Consider the following 24,298-nt stretch of genomic DNA (forward strand, 5'->3'; position numbering starts at 1 on the left):
ATTCAATGAATATATGGAACTTTCCTTGTATTTCACTTTTATGATGACAATCAGAATCATCGTAGTAAGTACGAGATACAATGATAGTTATCAATATTAAAAAACATATTTTAATAGTTGTTAAAATTTCTTAGGGCACTTATATAATTATACAATCTACCTATTAAAATTGGTTAGATTCTAAGATAAAAAGAAAATTTTATCCACAAATTAGCAATTATTACTGTAAGAATATGTTTCAACAAATTTGTCTAGAAAAATATTATTGCAATTATAAAAAAAAAACTTTTTATCGTACAACTCTATAAATAAATATCTTATACATTCGACCCCACCTTCCACCACGCAGGTGGTTACCACTTGTTTTGATTTCTTTAATAATATCCAGTGTTTGGTAGGTGCGTATGAATGGCATGTGATAGAAAAGGTAGAAAATGATTATTTAAAGGGTTAGGTTAAGCATTTGATTTGCAAGATGAGAAAGAGAGAATTAAAAAATGGAGAGAAAGAATAGGATTATTGTGTTTGGAGGAACTGGCTACATAGGGAAGCATTTGGTGAAGGCAAGTCTCTCTTTAGGTCATCCAACTTTCGTCTACACTCGTCCTTTCACTTCACAAACTCCTCCTTCCAAGACACAACTTTGCAAGGACTTCACCTCCATGGGAGTCACTCTTCTTCAGGTTATTTACATTCTCTCTTCAAATAACAACTCATAATAAGTTTGTGTTTCAAATGGCTGGTCCAGATCAATAGTATGACAATACGGTTTAATTTCAAGTTCTCTAATTCCAAGCTATCTAATTGTCGTGGTCCGTAAAGTCGTTTGATAAATTAGAAGGTTATTTATAGAAGATACTTCAACACTAAAATTAATAAATATTAGACTATTTAAGTATTAATGCTCTATTAAATACGATCACCTAATTTCTTACCTCTTATCTATATTTATATATTTTGGAATGAATTTTTGATTAATAATAATCTAATTATGGTAAATTGGTGATAATTACACTTTGTTTAAATTGATCAGAATTAACATTAATATCTAAGTTGTTTGACCGTTTGGTCTTGTCACTGTATGGTCATGAAGAAAGCTCATCTGGAAAGTAGACGGTTCGATCCATATCATAGATCGGACAGTCATACGATATAATTTGTATTGAAAATTTAAGTGCGAACCTGAGTTTTGTACAGAGTAAAAATAAGATAATTGAACATCATATAATAAAGATATTCATAAATTCATTGTCTTTGAGATTTTGAATTGAAAAAAATTGTCAATTTCTTATATGAAATGTCTTTACGGTGAATTTTATTAAAAATATCATCATTTTAAATTTAGTATAAATAACTAATTATAACAACTTAGTATAAATAACTAATTGTAACCACGCTAAATAAATTGAGAAAGTTAAACATGTCAAAAACTTGCTATCAGTTTATATTTAGTAAAAAAGACTAATAATGATAACATAGAGTAGATTTGAAAAAGTTGAACGCATTTGATTAAATATGAAACTAAAAATATTTATGAACTTGTTTATTACTTTTTCATATTTATAATGGAAAGATTATCGTAAACATTTGTAATTTGTTTGAAACATGATCACTCTTTCTCTTGAAAATAAACTATATATAGTTGCTCATTTTCATTGTAATGAGTGTGAATTGATGGAGCAGGGAGAAGTTGAGCATGAGCAGATTTTGGCTGTGATTAAAGAAGTAGACATTGTGATATGTGCACTTCCATTCCCTCAAGCTATGGAGCAACTCAAAATCATAGAAGCTATCAAAGTTGCTGGTAATATAAAGGTATACTATAACAACATTTTCATTAATATCATTTTTAGTGGCAAAGAAAAATATTTTTAATGAGTTTGGAAATCTTTACTTATATGCATATTTTTTTTAGTATCAAAATAAGTTTAAATTCGTAAACCAATATAACTTATTACATGTTGGAGTTAAGTTTCAAAAAAAATATAATTTTTTAAGTATGAGTTAAATTAAACTTAAGTTACTTAACCTGTGACATAAAAGAATTTGAACCAAGTTAGTGTTGACCCATCCATCAACAACAAATCTATATAATTTTTTTATCATTTTTTATAATTATTTATTATTTTTATATAGTTTCACAATTTAATTTTTAAAAACTAAAATATTATTCAATAGTATTTAAATGATATAAATGTTTTATTTATTTGTTTATCCAATTATATAAGATAAAGTTTAATATTTACTTACTATCTTTACAATTTTTCTAATTTCAATTAATATTTAGTGAAATATATTTTTTTACATAGTCAAGTCAATCCATTTAAATCACTCATTTAATCTACTAACTCATAATGGTCAAATTCATTTACAAATATATGATTAAAATATGTAACTTCTAAACCTTTAAAAAAAAACATATCTAACCAGCATTTCATTAATTTCAGCACCTACAAGGGGACACCTTAATGCTTGTCGGCTTAAATGGAATACATTTTAAATTTCATATAGTGTGTACAGAAATACATAAATTAATATAGCTATAGCACAGATAAAATATCACAAAATTTATTTATTTTTTCCTTTTCTCATGTAACTACTGTTATTAAATTGTCACACATTTATTTTCAATTACGTTGAGTTCATTTATGACTAACTTTTTAACCTAATAATCTATTAAGCAAAAAATTGATATAAATGAATTTTGATTGAGTAAATAATTTTCATCCAAAGTATTTTATATAAGTAAATGTTTTTTTTATTTGTAAATAATATATTTTTTATTTTAAGAAATGGATCATGAATTAGTCCTAATACATTTTTTGTGAGCATTTTGATCTTATAAACTTTTTTCTTATGTAAATTTTTTGTGTTGAAAACTTTTTTGATGTGAATGTGTGTAATTATAAAAAATCTCACTAGTGCAGTGAAGGAAAATGGTAGCGGTTGTTTTTTACTATACGCTTCGATTTTCGAACCGATATATATACGGAAGAGGTAAAAAGGTTGGGGACTTTTGACTTCGGTTACAACCGAGCTAATATGTTGAAGGATACTGTCTCAGTTGCTTCAGAACCGAAGCAATAACCTGGAGCTATGGCAACGGTTCCAGCTTGAACCGCTGCCAAAGAGATATTTTTATTCTCTTTGAAATAAATTATCATCCACCATATGACATTGGTTGTGGTTGAACCGAAGCCATATGTAGGCTTTCTACCTCGATTTTGACTACAACCGAGACCTATTCTCCTGCAATTGTTTTTAATAGCAGGTCTATTTTTGTGATATCCACTATCACAAAAACAGACCTGCATATCAAATACAATATATACAACACAGATTCAACATAATTTTCAATATTTACATTACATAATGTTTAAAACATAATGTACAAAGTCTAATAACTATAAATCAACATGTTCTAATGTATTTTAAATCTAATAACTATAAACTATTATATAATCTAACTAAATGTTTTGCAAATGCCTTCCTCAGGAATGTAAGTGGTTTCTCAGGAAGTGGAGAAGGAGTCTTGAATCTCTGCACAAGACAATTGATATTAATTAGTGTATATGAATTCCAAATGTTGGAGAAAATCAAAATTCATTAAATTTAAATATTACTGTTTCCCAGTCTCTTGTGATATGGGCACGAATAATGTGGGTCATCATCCAGTGCATTACATAGTATCCGCACTCATATGACCCACTCTGTCTGTTACACTACAATATATCATCACAGTTGTAAATAGTTAGTGAAAATCATTAAAACAAAAAAACTATAAGAAGGTATGGCTTTAGCATATGTCAAACCTTGAGAACAACCCACGCAAGCTTTCTACCGTTAGTAGTTGATCTCCTAACTAACATCATACGTGCTGCAATAGAACTATATAAAAAAAACTTTTAGCATTCATTTATATAACAAATAAAGTCCAAACATTGAGGTTCTTACCAATCAACTGCTTGTTTGAGATGTTTGGGAGGAGACTTGTGCAATGAGTAGAACCACAAAGCATAGCTCTCCGGTATGGAAATAACAAGTAGCTGCCAATGGTGCCTGAAATTGATAATAACTTAATTTTTATATATTAAAATCACATATAGATCTTTATGAAGTTAACAAACTTCACTTACCCAGATATATAAGGAATAAAATATATTTCCTTCTCACTTCCAAATCTGTTGGTGAGATATGTTGTGATGTCATCAAAATCATTTGCTTCGTGAATGACTTGGGGATCAATTAACCCATAAACATCATTGTACCCCAAGTTGTTACTAACACCAAGCATATACCTGAAATAAAAAAATTACCTTTGATATAATTATACTTGATATATAAATCAATTTTATATAAATAATTGCTCATAGACTTACATCATCCATAGATGAATTAATGTAATATTCAACTCTTCTCTTCCCGATGCAAGCTCCCCGACATATTGGCTATGCAAGTATATTGGGACCTCAAAGCCTCTCCCAAATACATTGGCATCATATTCAACCTTCATAGGCTCATCTTTAATGATGTCACAAAGTTGCTGCAATGCACCAATAGGATCGTCCTTAGATAAATGAATCTTCTCTTGTTCATACGTCTGTTCTTACATGGAAAAATAGGATAAGTTTCGACATCAATAACATGTAAAATTTAAAATTGACAAGTGTAAAGTAGAAGTCCATACTGGGGAGTCAGAAACCGAACCAACCAAGTGTTTAGGCCAAGCGATAAAAGTCTGGAATGCCTGTGCCATAGTGAAAATCTCATTTGTGGGCAGAGAAATTGAGGCATCTGGTATGATAATATCGTCTACTAAGACCTTCACCTCATCCTCTGATAGCTCCATACCATGAACAATAGTCACTGCCTTAAACACTGTTCCACGAGCTACCAGCATCGTCCCGGTACCATCTAAAACGTATAGCAGACATGGACTATCATCGTCCATGTCATCCCTTGGGACGACTGGTGCTGAACAACTTCCTTTCCCGCTTCTCCCGGTTAGAGTAAAGGTTAGATTATAAAAATAATAAATTATTGAACATAAATGTTTATTGATTTTACCTGTGGGAGGCACAATAGGTTCCTGTACTGGAGATGGCTGCGGACGCATCCCATAACTCTCAAATTGTTGTTGGAACTGGCGCATAACTCTATCAGTCACTTCTGTAGTGACTTCATCATACAATTCTGTCCTAAGCTCCGCCCTAAGCTTTTTTGAGATCTCTTGTGTCAGCCTTTGTTCTTGTTCTTCGTTGTATGATACATTCATACAAAATTATATGATCCTATTAAAAAGTAAACTTTAAACATTAATATAAGAACCTGATAGTGTGAAAAAGCCAATAACAAAGGACAACCCGCGAACGGTAGAAAATTCAACTCTGCAAAATTCAAACCTACAAAAAGAAATATTAGTTTTACAAACAAAATCAAATATCAAAACGCAACAAGAAAAACTAACAAAAAATTACCTCTAAGGAACAGAATCGTAAATCCCAAATAAAAAAGACGTTTGGAACAATTTTGATCGGTTAAAAAGCTTCCTAAACGTTGACGACGGCCATGGCAACAAGAAAATCCAAATTAAAACGGTGAAAAATGAGTGGAAATGGAAGAAGAAGGCAATGGCAGCTCTCGAGAGGATGTGTAGAAACTGTTTTACGCGAAGACGACGACACTATTCCTTCGCGTTTTCTTTTTTTTAACCTACTAAAGGTTATTACCTCGGTTCCCACTAAAACTGAGGCGATAAAGGTAATACGGCCTCGGTTCCCCACACAACCGAGGCCTATTCTCTTTAAAAAAAATTAAAAATAAATATGAAATGACAATTTTGAAATTTTTTTCAACTTTTTTATCTCGGTTCCCGCCATAACCGAGGTCAAATCTTTTGTTAAAATTTAAATTTTATTTAAAGATTTAAATTTGTTCAGATCAGGCTTTATGACATCGATTTTCAAGAGAACCGAGGCCAAATCCCTAACTGTCTGACTACCACCTTTATGACAACAGACTATAAATGTGGAATGTCAGATTCTTGCAAGGGTTTTTGGCTTCGGTTCTGCAGAAAAACGAAGCCAAAAGCCCCACACAGGGATTTTCATCAGACAAGCTGACTTATTTGTCAGTTTCTTCCAGTAGTTTTTGACCTCGGTTCTGCAGACAACTGAGGCCGAAAGCCCTGCACAGGAATTTTCATCAGACAGCTGACTAGTTTGTCAGTTTCTAGCAGAGGTTTTTGGCCTCGGTTATGCGGACAACCGATGCCATATACCCTTTATGACGTCGGTTCGGAAGCAACCGAGGCCTATACTGTCAATAAAATTTCAAAAATGTCACCCGCGTCATTTTATGCTTCGGTTAGTGATGAATTGAGGTATAGACGCGGTAATATTTTTTTTTTTACTTGTGTCTGATAAAATGGTGTTGCAGAGATTCATTCCAACAGGGTTTGGTTCAGAAGAAGAGAGAATAAAGGCTCTTCCTCCATTCCAAGCTGTGCTTGATGAGAAAAGAAAGATCAGAGAGAAGATTGAAGCTGCTGGAATCCCTTATACTTCTGTCAATGCAAATTGTTTTGCTGCATACTTCATAAACTATTTGCTTCACCCACATCAGAATGTGAAAGATATTGTTGTTTATGGTACTGGTGAAGCCAAAGGTATAAAATCCCACTACTCATTTAATACATTCTTCTATTTATTCCGATTAATGAAGAACAAAAATGAGAGAAAATTTGTAGATTTTGTTTTCTGTTTTTTAATTAAAAAAGTTAAATATATTTTTAATCCGTTAACTTTCAGTTAAAAATTATTTAGTCATTTTAACTATAATTTTATTTTTTTATCTTGGAATTCATTTGATTTGATAAATAATATCTTTCGAATAAATGATTATCTAAATTTTAATATATAACTATCTATATTTGATATGTGAAATAACACTATCAAATATGGTTAAAGTCAAATAACTATTAAGTCAAGAAAATAGGAATTTAATTAATTAAAAAATATATAGAAATGAAAATTAATAAAAGACCTAAATACAAAATTCAAATTACTAATTAAATTTAATATAATATTAAAAAAATAATTAAACTTAATATATATTAAATAAATAAATAATCGGTTTGCTCGGATATATATAAAAGAGATATATATATATATATATATATATATATATATATATATATATATATATATATCATCATTGAAAACTAGTGTACCTTTCCTTCTTTTTAACTACAACTCTAACTTGACTGTGTGTCAACTTACAAATATGTTGTTGAATTATTAACAATATCATTGTAAAAGAAATATTTTTATTTATCTATGTATAGATAAATAGTCTAATTCAACTGTGGAGTAAGAGTGCTATATAGAATAGAATACATAATAAAGTTGAGTGAAACAATAATATAAAGAACAAAATTAAAAAAATACTTTTATTCACCGAAAGCTTTTATATACAAAGAGTCTAATTTAAAAAATTTCATATTAAATAAAGATAATTAAATAAATAAATTGAAAAGATCTATAAATTTATCTTAATTTTTTTTGGGTTAAAAATAGTATCAAAATCTTTATATATAGAATGACTCATGGCATATATTTAAATTATTTTATGAAATTTTTATTATAGTTGTTACTTTTCAATAGGATTCAATATTATTTGTTTATTTTAGTTAAGAATGACAAAATGGATTGTTGCTTGTAAACTAACCTATCAATCCGTCAAAATGAAACAGGTTGGATTGAAATCTTGAATCTGTCAGTTTGTTTTGGTTGGACTTATTTAGTGTATTAATTAAAATAATTTAATGTAAATGTAATATTTATTTTAATTTATTTCATTAAAAATATTAATCAATTAAAAATTTAGAATATATTTATATGATTAAATATGTTTTTAATATATATATATATAAACAAATTTTAAAAATAAAAAATAAAAATAAAATTGTAGGCTAGTATGTCTCGTTGTAATTTCTTACCTGTTTTTGGCGGATCGAGACAAAATGACCTGTTTTACTGCCCTGAATTTTGATAAATCTCTATTCTCTTTTTATATATAAAATTATAATATTTTATCCATACTTTTTAGGATGGTAAAATATACTTACATCTAAATTGTAATTTTATTCTATTAGCACATTCTAACGTAATACTTTTTAAAATTAAAAAATTAGAGTGAAAAATAAGTTAACTTTTTTTTATTATTTAAATGGTATGAATATACAATTATATTTTAATTTAAATAAGTTTTTATGAATTAAATTTTAATTATTAATTATAATAAATTATTAATTTTTAGTTACTTTAATTAAGAATATTAATTAATTAAATGCAGAAAACATTTACATATGTACTTTTTAGCATATAAAGAAAAACAAATTAAAAAAAAAAGGTTTCAACTTGTGTTTTTAATATGCCAAATCAATACGGACCAAAACAGTCCATTTTCTCACCCATAGCACTTTTCACTTTTTTTTTCTCTTTTTTTCATTTCGCATCATGCATTCAAAATATCGTTTTAATTTTCGAAAAATACTATATATACTTAAATAACTTTAGTCCATTATTTGAATGAAATTAAGATCTGATATATATAATTTGTTTGATATCAGCTGTACTAAATTATGAAGAAGACGTGGCTACACTACAAGATTTTTGCTTATTACCGAAGGTTAATTACCGAAGACCTAGGGACCGTCGGTAAATAAAGTTTTTCGACGGTCAAAATGAGCATTACCGAGGGACATGGTGAAATGAATTTACCGAAGGTCAAAAGAGCATTACCGAGGGGTTTGGGGCCTTCGGTAAGAGGCTCGACCCCTTAAACTGAGTAATTGGGCGTATTGGCATAGGTCGTTCCTAATTTCGTAAGACAACACCCTATTCCCTCTCTGTTCTCGCGCCCAATTTTGTAAAAGGTAAACTCTGCGTTGTGCTCCCTCATCCCCTCCCTATCCGTTCTTGTCCCCAATTTGTGCTTCCCATTGTCGTCGCCCAAGTTTGTCTTCCTCTCCCTCTCCCTTTCCCGTATGTCCGGTTAGATTGTGGGGGTAGGGTTCAGTGGTGTTCCAGCAGTGCATTGGCATTGCCGTTAAGAGGGTGGTCCGTTAACATTACGAGGTCTACGAAGGCGTAGAGAGGAGGGTGCTCCCGTGACGTGAGGGCGGCTGTCGTTGTCAAGGGAGGCTATTGGGAGACGCATTGAGGTATGTTCTTTACTGGCTTTTGGATTAATAAACTGGGACAAGTTTTCCTTAATATTATTGGAAAGTCAAAATAAAATGAAAAGCAAGTTATTTTGAATTGGTTTAGTTAAATGGGAATAGGAATAACAAGAAAGAAAGATGTAGATTAGTTGGTAGAAAAGTGGTTCGTGTTGATTTGAGGAAGGAACAGATGCAGTATAGTTACCCATTGAAGCATGTTTAGATGACTGAGTTAACATAGTAGAGATGAGAAGCAACATGCAGAGGAAGCAAAAGAAGAAAGTGGTTTTGGTATTAATATTTACTACTAGGTTAAGAGTTAGTGTGAGATACAAAGAACCTAAAATTAAACTACCTAAAATTAAACTGGAATAAATTGAATAAATTGATTGGCTTGTTCTTCCGTAGCTGTGTGCAATGTCAAACCTCTCTGAGAAGTCAAGTCTCCAGTCAAGTTGTTTCCATTTTCATGTAAAACCTGTCTGACAATACAAGTTGTTTCCATTTACACGTGGAATTGTATCAGCAACAATTAGACCTGTTGGTTATTTGCTCTTGCAGCCATTTATGATTGAAATAACTCTTTTGTTCTATATTTTCTTTTGCAAGATAAAATGTCTTATAAAGTGAATGTACTTCTGTGGTGAGTAAGTACAGATGCTTTCAGCTTTGATTTCTCATGATTGTAGATCATGATTCACTTTAAATTAACCCTTCATACATGTAATTGTCTTGTCACAATCCTAGGTAAATATATATAAAAAAAACCATGGTTAAATATATATAAAAAAAAGCTTTATGAATTAACCCCCATTTTTTGTTGTTGTTCCTAAAATTGTTAAGTTTGGTTTCAATTGTAGAAGTTGCTGGTGCTGAAGTAGTGGAGTGTGCTTGTGTGATTGGTCTCTCTAATCTCAAGGTAATGGATAAACTGAATCAATGTTTTTGTAAGTTGTGTTTTAGTAGCTAGTCTTAGAAAATTCCATCTTGTTCTTGACATGCTAAAGTAAAGTTCTTTACCAATTTGATTACCTTTTTGTCATACTATGAGTGATCCCATAATATTTAGAAATAAGTGTTGGAAATCCCATGTAAGAACAAATTACACTGTGTGAGTGTGAGTGAAATCTCACATTACTCAAGTTAGGATTGATAGAACGTTAATCTTACTACTTTAATATCATTTTAAGATATGTATAGTTTGAAATTATTAGCAAAGTGTTAGATTAAGCAAGTTGTTGAAACTATTGATGTAGAAGGATAAAGTACCTTAAACTATTAAAGGTTGTACACACATTCTCAATGGTGCATGATGTCCATTGCTACGAAGCAAGGAATTCTTAATCTTCAGCTAATCCAGAGTTTGAACATAGTTTTGAACTCTTTTTACGTTAAAAATTAATTTTTCACTAACATTAGAAGTAGAAGTGCCTAAACAAATGTAATCTGAGATACACTGAGTCAGAAATGGACAAGGTTAAGAACCTTGTCCTTCCTAGGCAGTTAGTCTTTTGTTGATTCTTACCTTAGTGTGTAGGTAGAAATCTTTCAAAACTTTTTCGATGCAACAAAGCTATCAACCTAGAAACCAAAAGAAGGTTTATCTATATGAAACACGCTCCTAAGTCAAAGTCCAAGTGCAAGTGACAGTTGGAGCTAAGTGTGGGTGTTGTTTCACAAAGTGCCGGTCCAAAATCATGAGCAAAAAAGGCTTATGGTTGCTGAAACTGCAGCTGAAATTGGTGCTGGAACAACAAGAAAGAAGTGCAGTCGGAGTCCAGGCTTGAAGCCCTTTTAAGACCTTATCCACTTCCTAAAAGATGCTACCCCCTTGGACCAAGGAATGTGAGGTAAAACAGCTGCACCAATTCGTCACGACACCCAAAACCAACACCAAACAGTCAACAAAAAGCAGTTGACACCTCAAGCAGTTTGAAATTAACACTTGGAGTATGTGCAGACTGTTCAACAGCAAAGAAAGGAACCACAATAGAAAATCAATAGTCCACTTGGCAAGATCAAGCAAATTCAATGGTTTGGATAGTGAAAAATAAACTTCCAATGGTGTTTGCAACTGAAAAATGACCAAATGAACAGTGCACACAAGTTTGAAATGGTGAAATAAACTTGCAGAACTGTTTAAATCCCACTGAAACAATTAGATTCATTAATTCACAATAACTTTGGCCTAAAATGCAGCAAACTTTGATGGTTTAAAGGTCAAGTCTGCATATAGGCTTTTGAAGGACCATTTGACAAGTTCACAGTAGTTTGTAATGACCAAATACACTTGCATGAGTGGTTCAAAAACAGAAAGGTACACAACTTCTCAAAATCACTATTGTAGTTGCTATTTATGCAGCAAAAAGTGCTAAAACAGCACTATAAATGACCAAAACAGCACTATAATGCAGAAATAACGTGACAGCAATATATGGAAGCCAATAAAAGTGATTTTTAAACACTTTGGGGCTGGAAGAAAGGCTAGCACACAAGAGGAACTTAAGATAGGGTGTAGAACAGATTAGAAAAGCAAGAAAAACCCAAAAATAGTGATTGAATTCTGTGCTGGAAAAGTGTTTGATGAAAATTCAAAATTGTTTGATAAAATGCCACAAAGAACAGCAGATTTTGTGTTTTGTGGTTTTTGACCTTTCAAATCTGGATAGGAGGGTTTAAAGTGCTTTTTATGATTGCTATACACTTGGATAAGCATATAAATGTATTTGGAAACCTAAAACCAGCTTTTGCCAATCCAAAGATGAAAAAAACCAAAGAAAAACAATGGCAAACAGCAATAAAAATGAACTCTGCACCTTACAAAGTGGCTGGAAAAATTAACAGCAGTGGCTAAAATGAGCAACAGTGATTGTGAGGTTCAAATGATTTGTCAATCAAGTTTATATCATCAAATTGGATGTGTGCCAACACTTAAACAGCCAAGGAATACACTACAACAGAATTTCACTAGTGCACTTCCAAATATAGGCAAAAATGATGGTTTAAAAGGTGATTTTGCATATAGGTTCAGAATTCACCAAATGAACAGTGCACACTAATATCAAATGGTAAAATACACTTGCTCAATTGTTCAGAATGCATAGAAATAGCCAGTAGATTCGTATGACAGTAGGAGTTGCCAAAAATCAAGAAAATTGGACCAAAACTGCATCAGATTTGAAAACTAAGTGGAATCAAAGCTGGAAAGCACCAACAAAGATTATGAAAGTCCTAATTGACTAGATCTAGCTTTAGAATATGAGCTAGCAGAGAATATGAAAGTCCTCATCTTCCACCTTTGTTCATAATTCACTAAAATGTTAGCTAACCAAATCCAATCAGTGATCATTATCAAGCACAACACTATTTTTTCCCTACAAGCCTCTGTACTTGCAAGCTGATTTCTCAGATTGATTCTGCAGCTTTCTCCATGTTAGCATTGTTTGTTCTCTCTAACAACCTGTTGTATTGACTAATAGGGTGTTCACTAATAGGGTCTTGACTAATTTGGCTATCGAAGTTGCCAATTTCATAAAATTTGATTGGTGGACAGCTCCTTTCAATTGACAAATTGTGCTCCTTGTCCACTACCTAAGATGCCACCTTAGTTGGAAAGTGTTTGTAGAACTGGACTGCACCCCAAAGTCTTTAGAAGACCACTATTTCACACAATAATTAGTACCAAACTAGATGAAAAAGTGGACCAGAAATGTAGAAGGACAGCTCCAAATTCTGACTTCAATTGGTCAATTTTAAAATGCCTACAAGCTTAAAACTATTATAAGTGACTTAGATAGATATGCAATGATATTATTCCAGTTCAAAGCTCTCTGTCACACACATTCATGCAGTGAAAAAATATGGATACATGAACCATAATAAGTGATCATACTAATTAACATCATCTAAGGTTCGTCACACCATACACACCCTCCTTGAAAACCACAACTTTGCTTGCTTTCCCTTCTTCTTATAAGCTTTTCATGCACCATCTGGACCTAATCTACACTGGTCCTAATCCTCTGCATAACAGATAAGTGCAGATTTTTATAAGTTGTATATAACAGATAAGCTTTTCAAGGGTCTTCTTTCTGTAATTTGTATATAATGTGGCTGGATTTTCAATGTGGCTTCATTTTCAATGCTGTAACAAGTTTAATACAACAATTACAACCTTTATAAACTGCCAAATAGCACAACATCCCTCTCCATGTTTGATGACTTAATTAGTAAAATCAAATTTAATTTGTTTGAGAAAGCTTTTGAACACTAACCTTTTTCACGATTTATTCTCACATAGTATATATGTATATATCTTAAAGAAAAGAACTTTATTGAATAGGAAATGGGCTAAGCATATGTTTATTTAAATCAAAGGACCTGACCAAGATTTCATCAATATAGTTGAACAAGAAAAATGATTTAAGATGGCCTGATCAAACAAGTCTACAGGACTTTGTTTTCTTATATTTAATTGTTCACACTTTAGAAAAGCTTAAAATAGGAAGAAAGAATTAAAAGTAAAGTCTTATGCACCTCATTGGGTCATAGTTTGGTTTATATGAAAATTTTCTTTCTAAACCATCACTTTTTGAATTAAAATGGAAGTGGAGTATTGATTTTGAGCTGCAAGCTGTTTATAACTCATTTTAGAGTTTAAACACAAATAAAATCATCAAACAAAGTTGCTTGAACATTGAGCTGTGTGTTTAAATACCTTTTTGGATACTATTAGGTAATGCTTAAACTGTTGCTATGGTTATTAAATTAATGGAACAATATCTAATGAATAACCTTAAATACACTTCTATTTGATGTCTTAGGTGAGTTTTTAAAGCAATTTGGGCCAGAAGGGGAGGAAGGGAGTCTACAAAGAAGACTTGAGCAGGAAAGGATAACAAAGGCGAAGGTATGGTCACCTAAACTAAAATTGCATGATTATATGTGATATGTTATTTTCATTCTTGTTTCATGAATTTGATGTTGTTATAAAATGTTGTGAATGTCCACTTTGAATGTTAAGTTATGTTGAATGGAGTTTATGATACTGTATACATTGAGTTTTGTATGAGTGTGAGTGAAATCTTCCACTATGAGCAGCCATTATGGAACGTAAGCCTCCTACTATGCCTTGTTTACTAATACAAATTAGTTTTATCAACAAAAGAAGAGTAGAGTTTCTACTTTTCCATTCTAATCTTGGCTGTTTCATTTCTCTTGGTAATTGAGCAAAATAAAAAAGAGATAACAGAGAAAATTAAAGATGAGATATGAGATATGAACAAAAATTCCCAAAAATTATTAAACTTTACATTATAAAAAGTTTACAATGTTTCCAAAATGGTTGTTTGAATACAACACATAACAAGATTTAGGTTCAGATGTTTAAAGCAATAAAAAAGGGTGTAGAAATGAAGGAGGCACACAAATAGACCTTAGGAATGGATCCAGAACAAATTATAGAAGACCAAAAAAATAGAAATGCAGATTGAAACCAAGTCTGCAGATTGAAATGCAGATTAAAATGGTTCTTAAACAATCAGTATCCTACATTACTGATATCAACAGTCTAGTTTTGTTATGACTAGACCAGAACCTATATGTATTTAAACATAACTACAGAAAACAACAAATTTAATAGCTTCTGTTCTGTTTTTTCCTGACAAGCAAAGTTAAGAAATGCTTGTGGAATTAACTGTTCAAACTTTTTGATATGACAAGCAAAGTTAAGAATCCTTTTTAACACTTTGCTTTACTTCTTTTAATCATTTAGTTCTATTTTAAATCACTGAACCAGGTCTTGCTGCAACCGAAATTGAATTTTAAAGCAACTTCATCAAAACAGTACCTCAATTTTCAACTCTGCACCAAAAATTGACTCAAGATTGATGGTTTTAAAAGTGAATTCGTGCACAAGTGATTCTGACACTTTGGTAACACTTTCAACTGCTTTAATTCATGAATTTAAACTTTTTTGAACTCTAATTGGGTTCAAAACCAAACTGTATAACAGATTCACCCTTCTACTTGCTAATTTCACTCAAAATGGAGGTTTGAACATACTATTTTGCACACAGATGAATCTGAATTCAATTGGAATGTTCTAACAGTTTTATAACAACAAATATGACTTGTTTAAATTGAAAAATAGCACAGAATCACACAAGCACGAAAATGACAAGTGTAGCTTCTTTTTCCCCTTCCACTGGACAATGTAGCTTCTTTGTCCCCTTCCACTTGACAATGCAGGAACTGATCAAAATAATTAAAACAAAGAGCCTCCAAATAAAATGTCTCTTCATAAATGTCCTTGATGCATCTTCCACAGCTAATGCAGCGTGTTATGCAAAGAAGTAGATGAAAAAGCTCAAAATACTACTCAAACCTCCAAAAAAAATTTCACAATTTGCAAAGTGCAGTAAAGTAGGAAAATATACTACAATAAACTATCCTAACAAGTTAAGAATGGTAGAACCTACCTATTTAAGAACTCACAGTAAAAGATATAGGTAAAAGTAGTAGCTTAAACTAAAATTTTGACAACTTATAACCTAAAACTAGTATCTCAAATACACTAAAAGTGCAAACCTGCATTTAGACCATCAGTGAATGTTCATCTATATGTTGTATGTTGATGTATATATTGTACGTTCGTATATATTGTATGTTGATTTATTAGGCTACGAATTGATTAAGTTAATTAGTCATTTAAAGTCATATGGTGTTCAAAACATTCTCAGTAGAATGAGAAGGGTAACACTACCTTAACCACTTACAATTGACAAAATATATGAAAGTACTCTATAAAAGAGAACTTTAGTAATGTCAACATATTGACAACCCCCAAATTTTATTTACAACCACTTAGGATGTCAGAGGCATTTCAATACTGAGGACTTGTCTTTGCATGCCCTTATTGAATGCCTATGACCATAGTGTTGAAATTGCCTTCCATGTTCGACTTCAATAGTAATAGGTTTATTACTTATGTCACATGGAGTGTTGCTGTTTTGGCTAAATTTTTATTTGTTTGGCTTGTCACAGAACATGGCCCATTATCCCAACCATCGTGGATGGATGTATGACCGTTGTTATAGTGGAAGGAGAGGTTTGAAAGAATCCTTTGTCATCGGAGTTGAAGAGTTCGTGGAGACGGCACGACGATATCAATATTATGCCCTTGATGGAGGGATTCGATGTCCATGCATCAAGTGCGAATGTACAAGCATTCTGAAAGATGAAGTTGTCAAAGTTCACCTTTACCAAAAAGGGTTCATGCCTAATTACACGGTCTGGACATTTCATGGTGAAGAAATTCCTTCGACCTCCACTGCAGCTGAAAAACGGCTTGCATCAGGTTCGAATACTGTTGTACATACATGTGAGATAGATCAATTTGCCTACATGCAAGAGATGGTCGACCATGCTCTTCGTCACCATGTTGCAGAAGCAGACGATAGTCATGATGAAGAGCCTCCAAATGAAACGACGCAGAGGTTTTACAATTTACTGACAGAGGCAAATCTACCTGTATTTGAAGGTTCATCTGAGTCAAAATTGTCAGTGTGCATTAGACTCATGGCTGGCAAATCTAATTGGAACGTTCCCATTCAAGCAGTGGACTTCTATACAAAACTGATGTTAGATTTGACACCACCAAACAATTTGATGCCGAAGAATTATTACCAAGCCAAAAAATGTGTTTCAAAGTTGGGATTGGATGTGAAGAAGATTGATTGTTGTGTTAATGGATGTATGTTATTCTATGACAATGACAGTGGCAAAAATGATGCACTGTTGGTGGAATGCAAGTTTTGTGGCTCACCTCGATATCAGACAATGCATGCTGGACGGAGGCAAAAAAAACCAATTCCATTAAAGTCCATGTTCTACTTGCCTATAATTCCAAGATTACAAAGATTGTTTACTTCAATGCAAACAGCAGAACACATGACATGGCATGATGGTAACAAAACTCCGGGACTTTTGCGTCATCCTTCTGATGGTGAAGCTTGGAAGCACTTCAATCGTAAACATCCATCCTTTGCTAGTGAACCACGTAACGTTAGACTTGGTCTATGCTCTGATGGGTTTACCCCGTACATTCAGGCGTCTGCATCACCGTATTCATGTTGGCCCGTGATAGTTACCCCATACAATCTACCACCTGAGATGTGCATGACAAAGCCTTACATGTTTTTATCGTGTATAATACCAGGTCCATCTAATCCCAAATCATTGATTGATGTTTACTTGGAGCCTTTGATTGATGATTTGAAGAAGTTATGGAATGGTGTTTGGACGTATGACGTTTCAAGGAGGCAAAATTTCCTTATGAGGGCAGCCTTGATGTGGACTATTAATGACTTCCCAGCGTACGGCATGTTATCTGGTTGGAGCACACATGGTCGATTAGCTTGTCCACATTGCATGGAACATACAAAGTCATTCCAATTGAGTCATGGCCGGAAAAGTAGTTGGTTTGACTGCCATCGACGGTTCTTGCCCATTGATCACCCCTTTAGAAGAAACAAAAAGGCATTTCGAAAAGGACAAGTTGAAACGGATATGCCCCCGCCAAAGTTGACTGGATCACACGTGTGGAGAAGAGTGAAAGACTATCCAAAAGTGACTGAATCTGGTCAGAATAGGCTAGAAGGGTTTGGGGAATGGCATAATTGGACTAAAAGAAGCATATTCTGGGAACTTCCCTATTGGAAGGACAACTTGCTAAGACACAACATCGATGTCATGCACACAGAAAAAAATTTCTTTGACAATGTCTTCAACACAGTCATGGATGTTAAAGGTAAGACAAAAGATAATGAGAAAGCAAGAAAAGATTTACCTTTGTATTGTGGACGAAAAGACTTAGAGTTGAAGGCACAAGGTAACGGCCGATTATTTAAACCAAAAGCAAATTACACCATGTCAAAAGACGAGACAAGAATAGTGTGTCGATGGATCAAGGAGCTTAGAATGCCAGATGGATATGCTTCTAACTTGTCCAGATGTGCCAATGTTCAGAACGGTACTATTCAAGGGTTGAAGAGTCATGATTGTCATGTATTCATGGAGACTTTCATCCCTCTTGCGTTCAGTTGTTTGCCAATGCACGTGTTACATCCACTGATAGAAATCAGTAACTTCTTCAAAGATTTGTGTTGCACGACACTAAAGGAAGATTCCCTTAAAAAGATGGATGAAAATATCCCGATTATTCTCTGCAACTTGGAAAGAATATTCCCTCCTGCATTCTTTGATTCAATGGAGCACATTCCAATTCATCTTGCATATGAAGCTTGGCTTGGGGGACCCGTGCAGTACAGGTGGATGTATCCCTTTGAAAGGTTTATGGGAGAATCCAAACGCTCAGTTAAAAATAAAGCTAGAGTGGAAGGGTCAATTTGTGCAGCTTACTTGCACAGAGAGACAACTTATTTTTGTTCACATTATTTCAAGAACTTCATGTTGTCTCCCACTCATGTCAGAAATGAAATGCAATGGCAAGTTGAACCACGTGAAGGTGCATTATCAGTTTTCCGACAATCAGGCCGTCACGCAGGGAAAGAATTCACTCACTGGTTAACTGATGCTGAATTCAACTCTGCTCATGTCCATGTCTTGATCAATTGCAGTGAAGTAAAGCCGTACCTTGAGTATGTCATCATCCATCTTTAATCTTTCAAACGGTTTAATTGTTATACACTAATGAATTTCATTTGTACCAGCTCATTTGTTGTGGCTGAGCAAGTCGCAGAAGGAAATACTTCTGCTAGAATACACTCAGAGTTTCCGCATTGGTTTAGAAATCAGGTCCGTAGTTTTTCCTACGTTTAGAGCAAGGTTAATTTGACTATTGCTTTTATAATTTTGTTACTACCTTTGTAGGTTTTTAATCAGGCATTAACTCCCACGGTTCAAGAGTTAAGACATCTCTCCAATTGGCCAATGAGATGTGTCAAAGAATGGCACACTTACTTCATCAATGGTTACAAATTCCATACACATGAATGGTCTAAAGGAAAGAAAACATCAAATTGTGGTGTGTATGTCAAAGGCCTAACAGAGGGGTCTTATGATGATTTCTACGGCATCATTCATAAAATATATGAGTTAGAGTACAACAGCACTACTTCTCCAAACAGAGTGGTACTCTTCTATTGTGAATGGTTTGATCCTTCTAGAGCTGGTACTAGAGTCGATCCACGCTTTAATATTGTCGAACTGAACCAGAGATTAAGATATGGGCCTTTTGATCCTTTCATTCTACCATCTAATGTGAGACAGGTTTATTATGTGCCATATCCACCATTTCGCAATATTGACAAGCGTGGTTGGGCCGTAGCAATACAAACGAAGCCTAGAGGTCGCATAGACTCAAATGAAGTTGAGGAAGATGTAGCCTACCAACTTGACCAAATGTCACAACCACGAGAAATTATCGAAGTTGAACGTATAACCGCATTGGTCGACCCTGATGGTGATGGAGATGAATTAGAAGCAACAGTACAAGGTGATGAAGAACAAGAGGAAGAAGAAGAAGAAGAACAAGAAGAAGAGGAAGAAGATGAAGAAGAACAAGAAGAAGAAGAAGATGATGATGATGACGATGAAGAAGAAGAACAAGCAGAAGAAGACGATGATGAAGATGAAGATGATGATCATGATGACGATGATTGAATGTTGAACATCTATTGTAGCAAATTGGACTATCATTTCATTACCATTATCTAAAATACCATCTTTAAGTTGTATGCAATTACTTGTACATTGACTTTGAAAACAATTCATCCTTCTTTATTTATTTATATTTATTCGCTTTGTATGTAACCATTTCAATGCAGTAATGACAGGACAAGGTACAGAGCGTCCTGATAAAGGAAAAGGGGTAGCAAGGCCTACAAAGAGGAAACGGCAGGCACCAAAGTATGTACTTAGGGTGCCTGCTAGACTACCTACCCCTGCTCCCGGTAGTTCATCATCTGTGGGGCCTCCTCCTACCCCTAGTATACAAACTCCTACACCAGCAGTAGACCCTACTCCTCCTCCTCGTGCAGTACACCCTTCTACTACCACTGCAGTAGACCCTTCTCCTCCTCCTGCAGCACACCCTTCTACAACCCCTGCAGCAGACCCTCTTCCTCCTCCTCTTATTGCCACCCCCACTCCTCCCCCTATTGTTATTACCCCCACTCCTCTCCCTGACCCTACTTCTATACCTTCCTCATCTTCTGTACCTCCTTCTGAGACTGTCACACCACTTGGTGATCCAGATTCAAGTGGTGATGCTGAAGATCTTGACCCGCCCCTCCATGATCGACCATGGATTGAGCCCTATGGTAAAGGGTAAGTTTATAATCTGTTGATATCATTTGATGTTTAAACCATATTGTAATTGAAATGAGTTTTGTTATGCAGGTTTATTCCATCTAGGGTTGCTTCCCAGGCCATCACACGTTCAATAAAGCAACAGTTTTTAACTCCATGGCCTACTTGGGGAGCAATACCTCATGACGACAGAAAGCCATTCTGGCAGCGCTTTCAGGTGAGCAATCTATTACACTAATGTCCATCTTATTTTAGTATGTTCTGTAATCAATGTTTGTTCTCTTTAATGTTACAGATGAAGGTGCAGTGGAAACCTGAACATGAAACTCAGATACACAGAAATTTCCACATGAAAGCATCTCATCGGCTGTCAGAGATGTTTAGGGATGCCCGGATTGCAGGACAGCGCCCTAACTGGCTGGGTGAGCACATTTGGAACTCTTTACTGGCCCATTGGAATACAGTAGATTTCCGCAATAAGTGTGCCAAAGCCCAGCGGAACAGAGCGTCTGAAAGGGGTGGCACCCTGCATACTGGTGGGTCGATCACCATTCATGAGCATGCCATTCGTATGGTATAATCTCATTACATAACTTTTTCTTTCATAAATAAGTTATGTATATTGTATTTCATATGTACGCTTGTAATTCTTAATTATGTTACAGGCACAGGCTCTAGGACGGGCGGTCCATGTTGATGAGGTCTTTGCACAGACTCATGTTCGGAAGGGAACTGATCAATTTGTTGATGAAAGATCTCGGAAGACTCATGTAAGCAAATAACACTATTAGTAATTGTTCATTTATGTTATACTATCGTTCCTTGACATTGCTTTTAATGTTTCAACAGGAAGACTTTTCTACGAGACTTTCACAGGTTAGATCTGAACATGAGTCAGCTCCTACACCGGATGATGCCAGTAATGCAGATGATGACATCCGTAGGACGCAGTGCTGGATCGACACCGTTGGTGGGAAGAAAAAGGGACGAGTCTATGGTGCGGGACAGCTTGCTGCAAACTATACAGCATCCAGAGGAGGTACTCTGAAGCACCAGCCTTCTTCTTCCACCAGTACTCCTGACGAGGTTCTTCAACTCAGGCGGGAACTCCATGAACGTGACCAGGAGCTCACTGATCTCAGAGCAGAGTTTACAAATTTGAAGGCCCTGGTCATGACTGTCTTGCCTCAAACCTCACAGGACGTACAAAATATCCCTCCCACCCAATCACGACCTTCCTCATCACCTGCTGCCACTCAGCAGCCCACTTCAGTCCAACCCTCATCAGTCCAACCCACACCAGTCCAGCCATCAATAGAGGAGCAGGATGATGAAAATCATTCTGATGATAGTTATGTACATTATTAGGTTTCATTTTCTTATTACTTGTTAGACAAACATTTGGATATTAGAACATTTTGAGTTGATATCATTTCAATGTTAGATGTACTTACAGACTTTGGATGTTACAACATCCTTGTGTTACATTGTTTTATGTTTGAACTATAAATACATTAATGGATGTCCTGTGGATTATTTGATGTGCCTTGGATATTGATCATTGTTTGGATCTTTGAAATGCACATTATGCATCTTTGTATGTGTTTGAAAACTGTTATGCAGGTCTGTTTGTAAATGAAATTTGTTATACAGGTCTGGGTTGCAGAGGGAAAACCATTTCTCTGAAACCTGCTCTGCATTTTACCGAAGGCTTTTGCCCTTCGGTAAATGCCCTCGTCTGCCCATTATCGAAGGCTTTCGCCCTTCGGTAATTACCGAAGGCTTTCGCCCTTCGGTAATTTCCGAGGGCTTTCGCCCTTCGGTAATTACCGAAGGCTTATGGCCCTCGGTAATTACCGAAGGGCGAAAGCCCTCGGTAATGGTTAGCGACAAGGGATTTACCGAAGGATTTTTGGCCGTCGATAGGCCTTCGGTAAACATCCATTATCGACGGCTTTTGGCATTTTCCGAGGGCTTCTGGCCTTCGGTAATGCCCTACTTTTTTGTAGTGCTATGTATATCATTAAAGCAGCTAATGATCCAAGAACATGCAATCGTGTGGTATCTTGTCGGCCTTTGAAGAACATCATAACACAGAATCAGTTGATATCATTATGGCAGCAAAAGTCTGCTCAAACTTTTACCAACACTTTCGTTTCTGAGCAAGAAATTATCAAACTCTCACAGAGTAAGACAATTTATTTTAGAATATTAAATTGAAAAAAAGGTTTTATGTTAATTTTGTTTTTTTGTATATATGAATGATTCATCTTGCAGCCTTGCCCTTTCCTGAGAATATTCCAGTTTCCATCATTCATAGTGTATTTGTGAAAGGAGACCTTACGAGCTTCGACATTGGAGAAGATGACCTTGAAGCTTCGTTGCTATATCCTGATTATAATTATACCTCCATTGATGAAGTTCTTGATGTATTTCTTCTTCACCCTCCAACTCCTGCATCTACTTCTTTCGGATGAACTTATATTAAACTTCTACTGCGTAAATCAATCTTTGAGGGTAAGATTTTAGGTTATGATGACATCTATTATGTATCAATATTTCAATTTCTATTACTTATCCATCTATTTAATATTTTAGAACATTTTATCATCTTTATTAAGAAATATTTAATCTATAAATCAATATCGTTTTAATAATATTTTTTTTATTTGGACAATTTTTAATATATATAATTTTAGTTTAGATTCACATAATTTTAATTATATATTTATCATATTTAAAAAAAATACACACACACACATATATATATATATAGATATTAGAAAAATAAGCTTTATAAAACAAATTAAAATAACATACGCAAAATGAATAAATAAATTTCTTGTGCAATTCTTGAGTGAAAAACTAAATCTACGTTTCAAAATTTTATTATTAATCATCTCACATATCTCATTCGTAACCAAACAATTATTCTTTGTCTCAACAAATGTTATCAAAGAACAATTTGATATTTTATTGAGGACATATATTGAACAAGTCATACAGAAAGATAAAATCTAACTCATAATTAAACCTTATCATCAATAATAATGGTTCCTTGTGCATACTTTTATGTAAGAATCTCTTGGGATTTCTCACCACATGACATTTTAATTTACATAATTTAAATTAACATAAAATGTATGGGTTTCAAAGCTCAGTACCCCAATAATCATATTGGTTAGATCATTATCCCAAGTAACTATTTTTATTTTTCACAACTACATCAACGTCACATATGAAACCAAATTCTTTTAATGTCACATCAATCATTCAATTATATATAACTATACTGTATAACATTATATATATATATATATATCCATTTAATTCCGTCACGTGTCACTGATTCATATTGTTGAAATAAAATAAACAAAAAATGACGTAAAAACTCAAAGGATTTCTCACCCTTTCTCCTTTTTTGTTTCGAAATTTCATTTGAAACTTGCAAGAGGGTTGTACGCACCGTTGCTACAACCATTGCAATTTCCAACCATCAATTTCTCGTTATTAGTTTTGCTTTCTGATGGTTTTGAAGCACAATTGAACGACCAAACCACCATTGACATTGAGTTTTGAGGTTCTTGCCGTTTATTTCGGAAGTTGCAACCATTTGTAGTTGCTGTTGTTTGTTTCGGAAGTCGCAACTATTTGTAGTTGTCATTCTTCATTTCGCCTTGCGTTGGTTTCGAACCACCATTGAAGCACCATTGAAGCATTGGACCATCATTGACATAGGTT

At 33.9% G+C, this 24,298-nt stretch overlaps 2 protein-coding genes across 4 annotated transcripts; both read left to right on the forward strand.

The window, feature by feature from the left end:
* Positions 1-1,684: 1,684 nt before the first annotated feature.
* LOC128194805 (protein transport protein sec31-like) lies at positions 1,685-22,087 on the forward strand. Of its 3 annotated transcripts, XM_052870995.1 has the most exons (11): positions 1,685-1,815; positions 3,496-6,667; positions 8,633-9,226; positions 10,087-10,145; positions 14,050-14,135; positions 16,271-16,583; positions 20,074-20,575; positions 20,648-20,774; positions 20,853-21,131; positions 21,223-21,327; positions 21,407-22,087. In XM_052870995.1, the coding sequence occupies exons 6-11, from the start codon at positions 16,274-16,276 to the stop codon at positions 21,923-21,925; spliced, it is 1,842 nt and encodes a 613-aa protein (XP_052726955.1). In that variant the 5' UTR covers positions 1,685-1,815; positions 3,496-6,667; positions 8,633-9,226; positions 10,087-10,145; positions 14,050-14,135; positions 16,271-16,273; the 3' UTR covers positions 21,926-22,087. The 3 variants fall into 3 exon arrangements, with proteins under 3 accessions (XP_052726955.1, XP_052726957.1, XP_052726954.1); XM_052870997.1 differs by lacking the exon at positions 16,271-16,583; XM_052870994.1 differs by lacking the exons at positions 20,648-20,774; positions 20,853-21,131; positions 21,223-21,327; positions 21,407-22,087 and adding an exon at positions 18,958-19,042 and having other exon boundaries at positions 16,271-18,885; positions 19,118-20,079.
* Positions 22,088-22,447: 360 nt separating this feature from the next.
* Positions 22,448-23,047, forward strand: LOC108347808 (isoeugenol synthase 1). The gene is made up of 2 exons (XM_017587234.2): positions 22,448-22,745; positions 22,835-23,047. The coding sequence occupies exons 1-2, from the start codon at positions 22,571-22,573 to the stop codon at positions 23,032-23,034; spliced, it is 375 nt and encodes a 124-aa protein (XP_017442723.2). The 5' UTR covers positions 22,448-22,570; the 3' UTR covers positions 23,035-23,047.
* Positions 23,048-24,298: the final 1,251 nt, after the last annotated feature.

Source organism: Vigna angularis, chromosome 11 (genome assembly GCF_016808095.1).
Source record: "Vigna angularis cultivar LongXiaoDou No.4 chromosome 11, ASM1680809v1, whole genome shotgun sequence".
In the NCBI taxonomy this organism is placed as follows: Eukaryota; Viridiplantae; Streptophyta; class Magnoliopsida; order Fabales; family Fabaceae; genus Vigna; species Vigna angularis.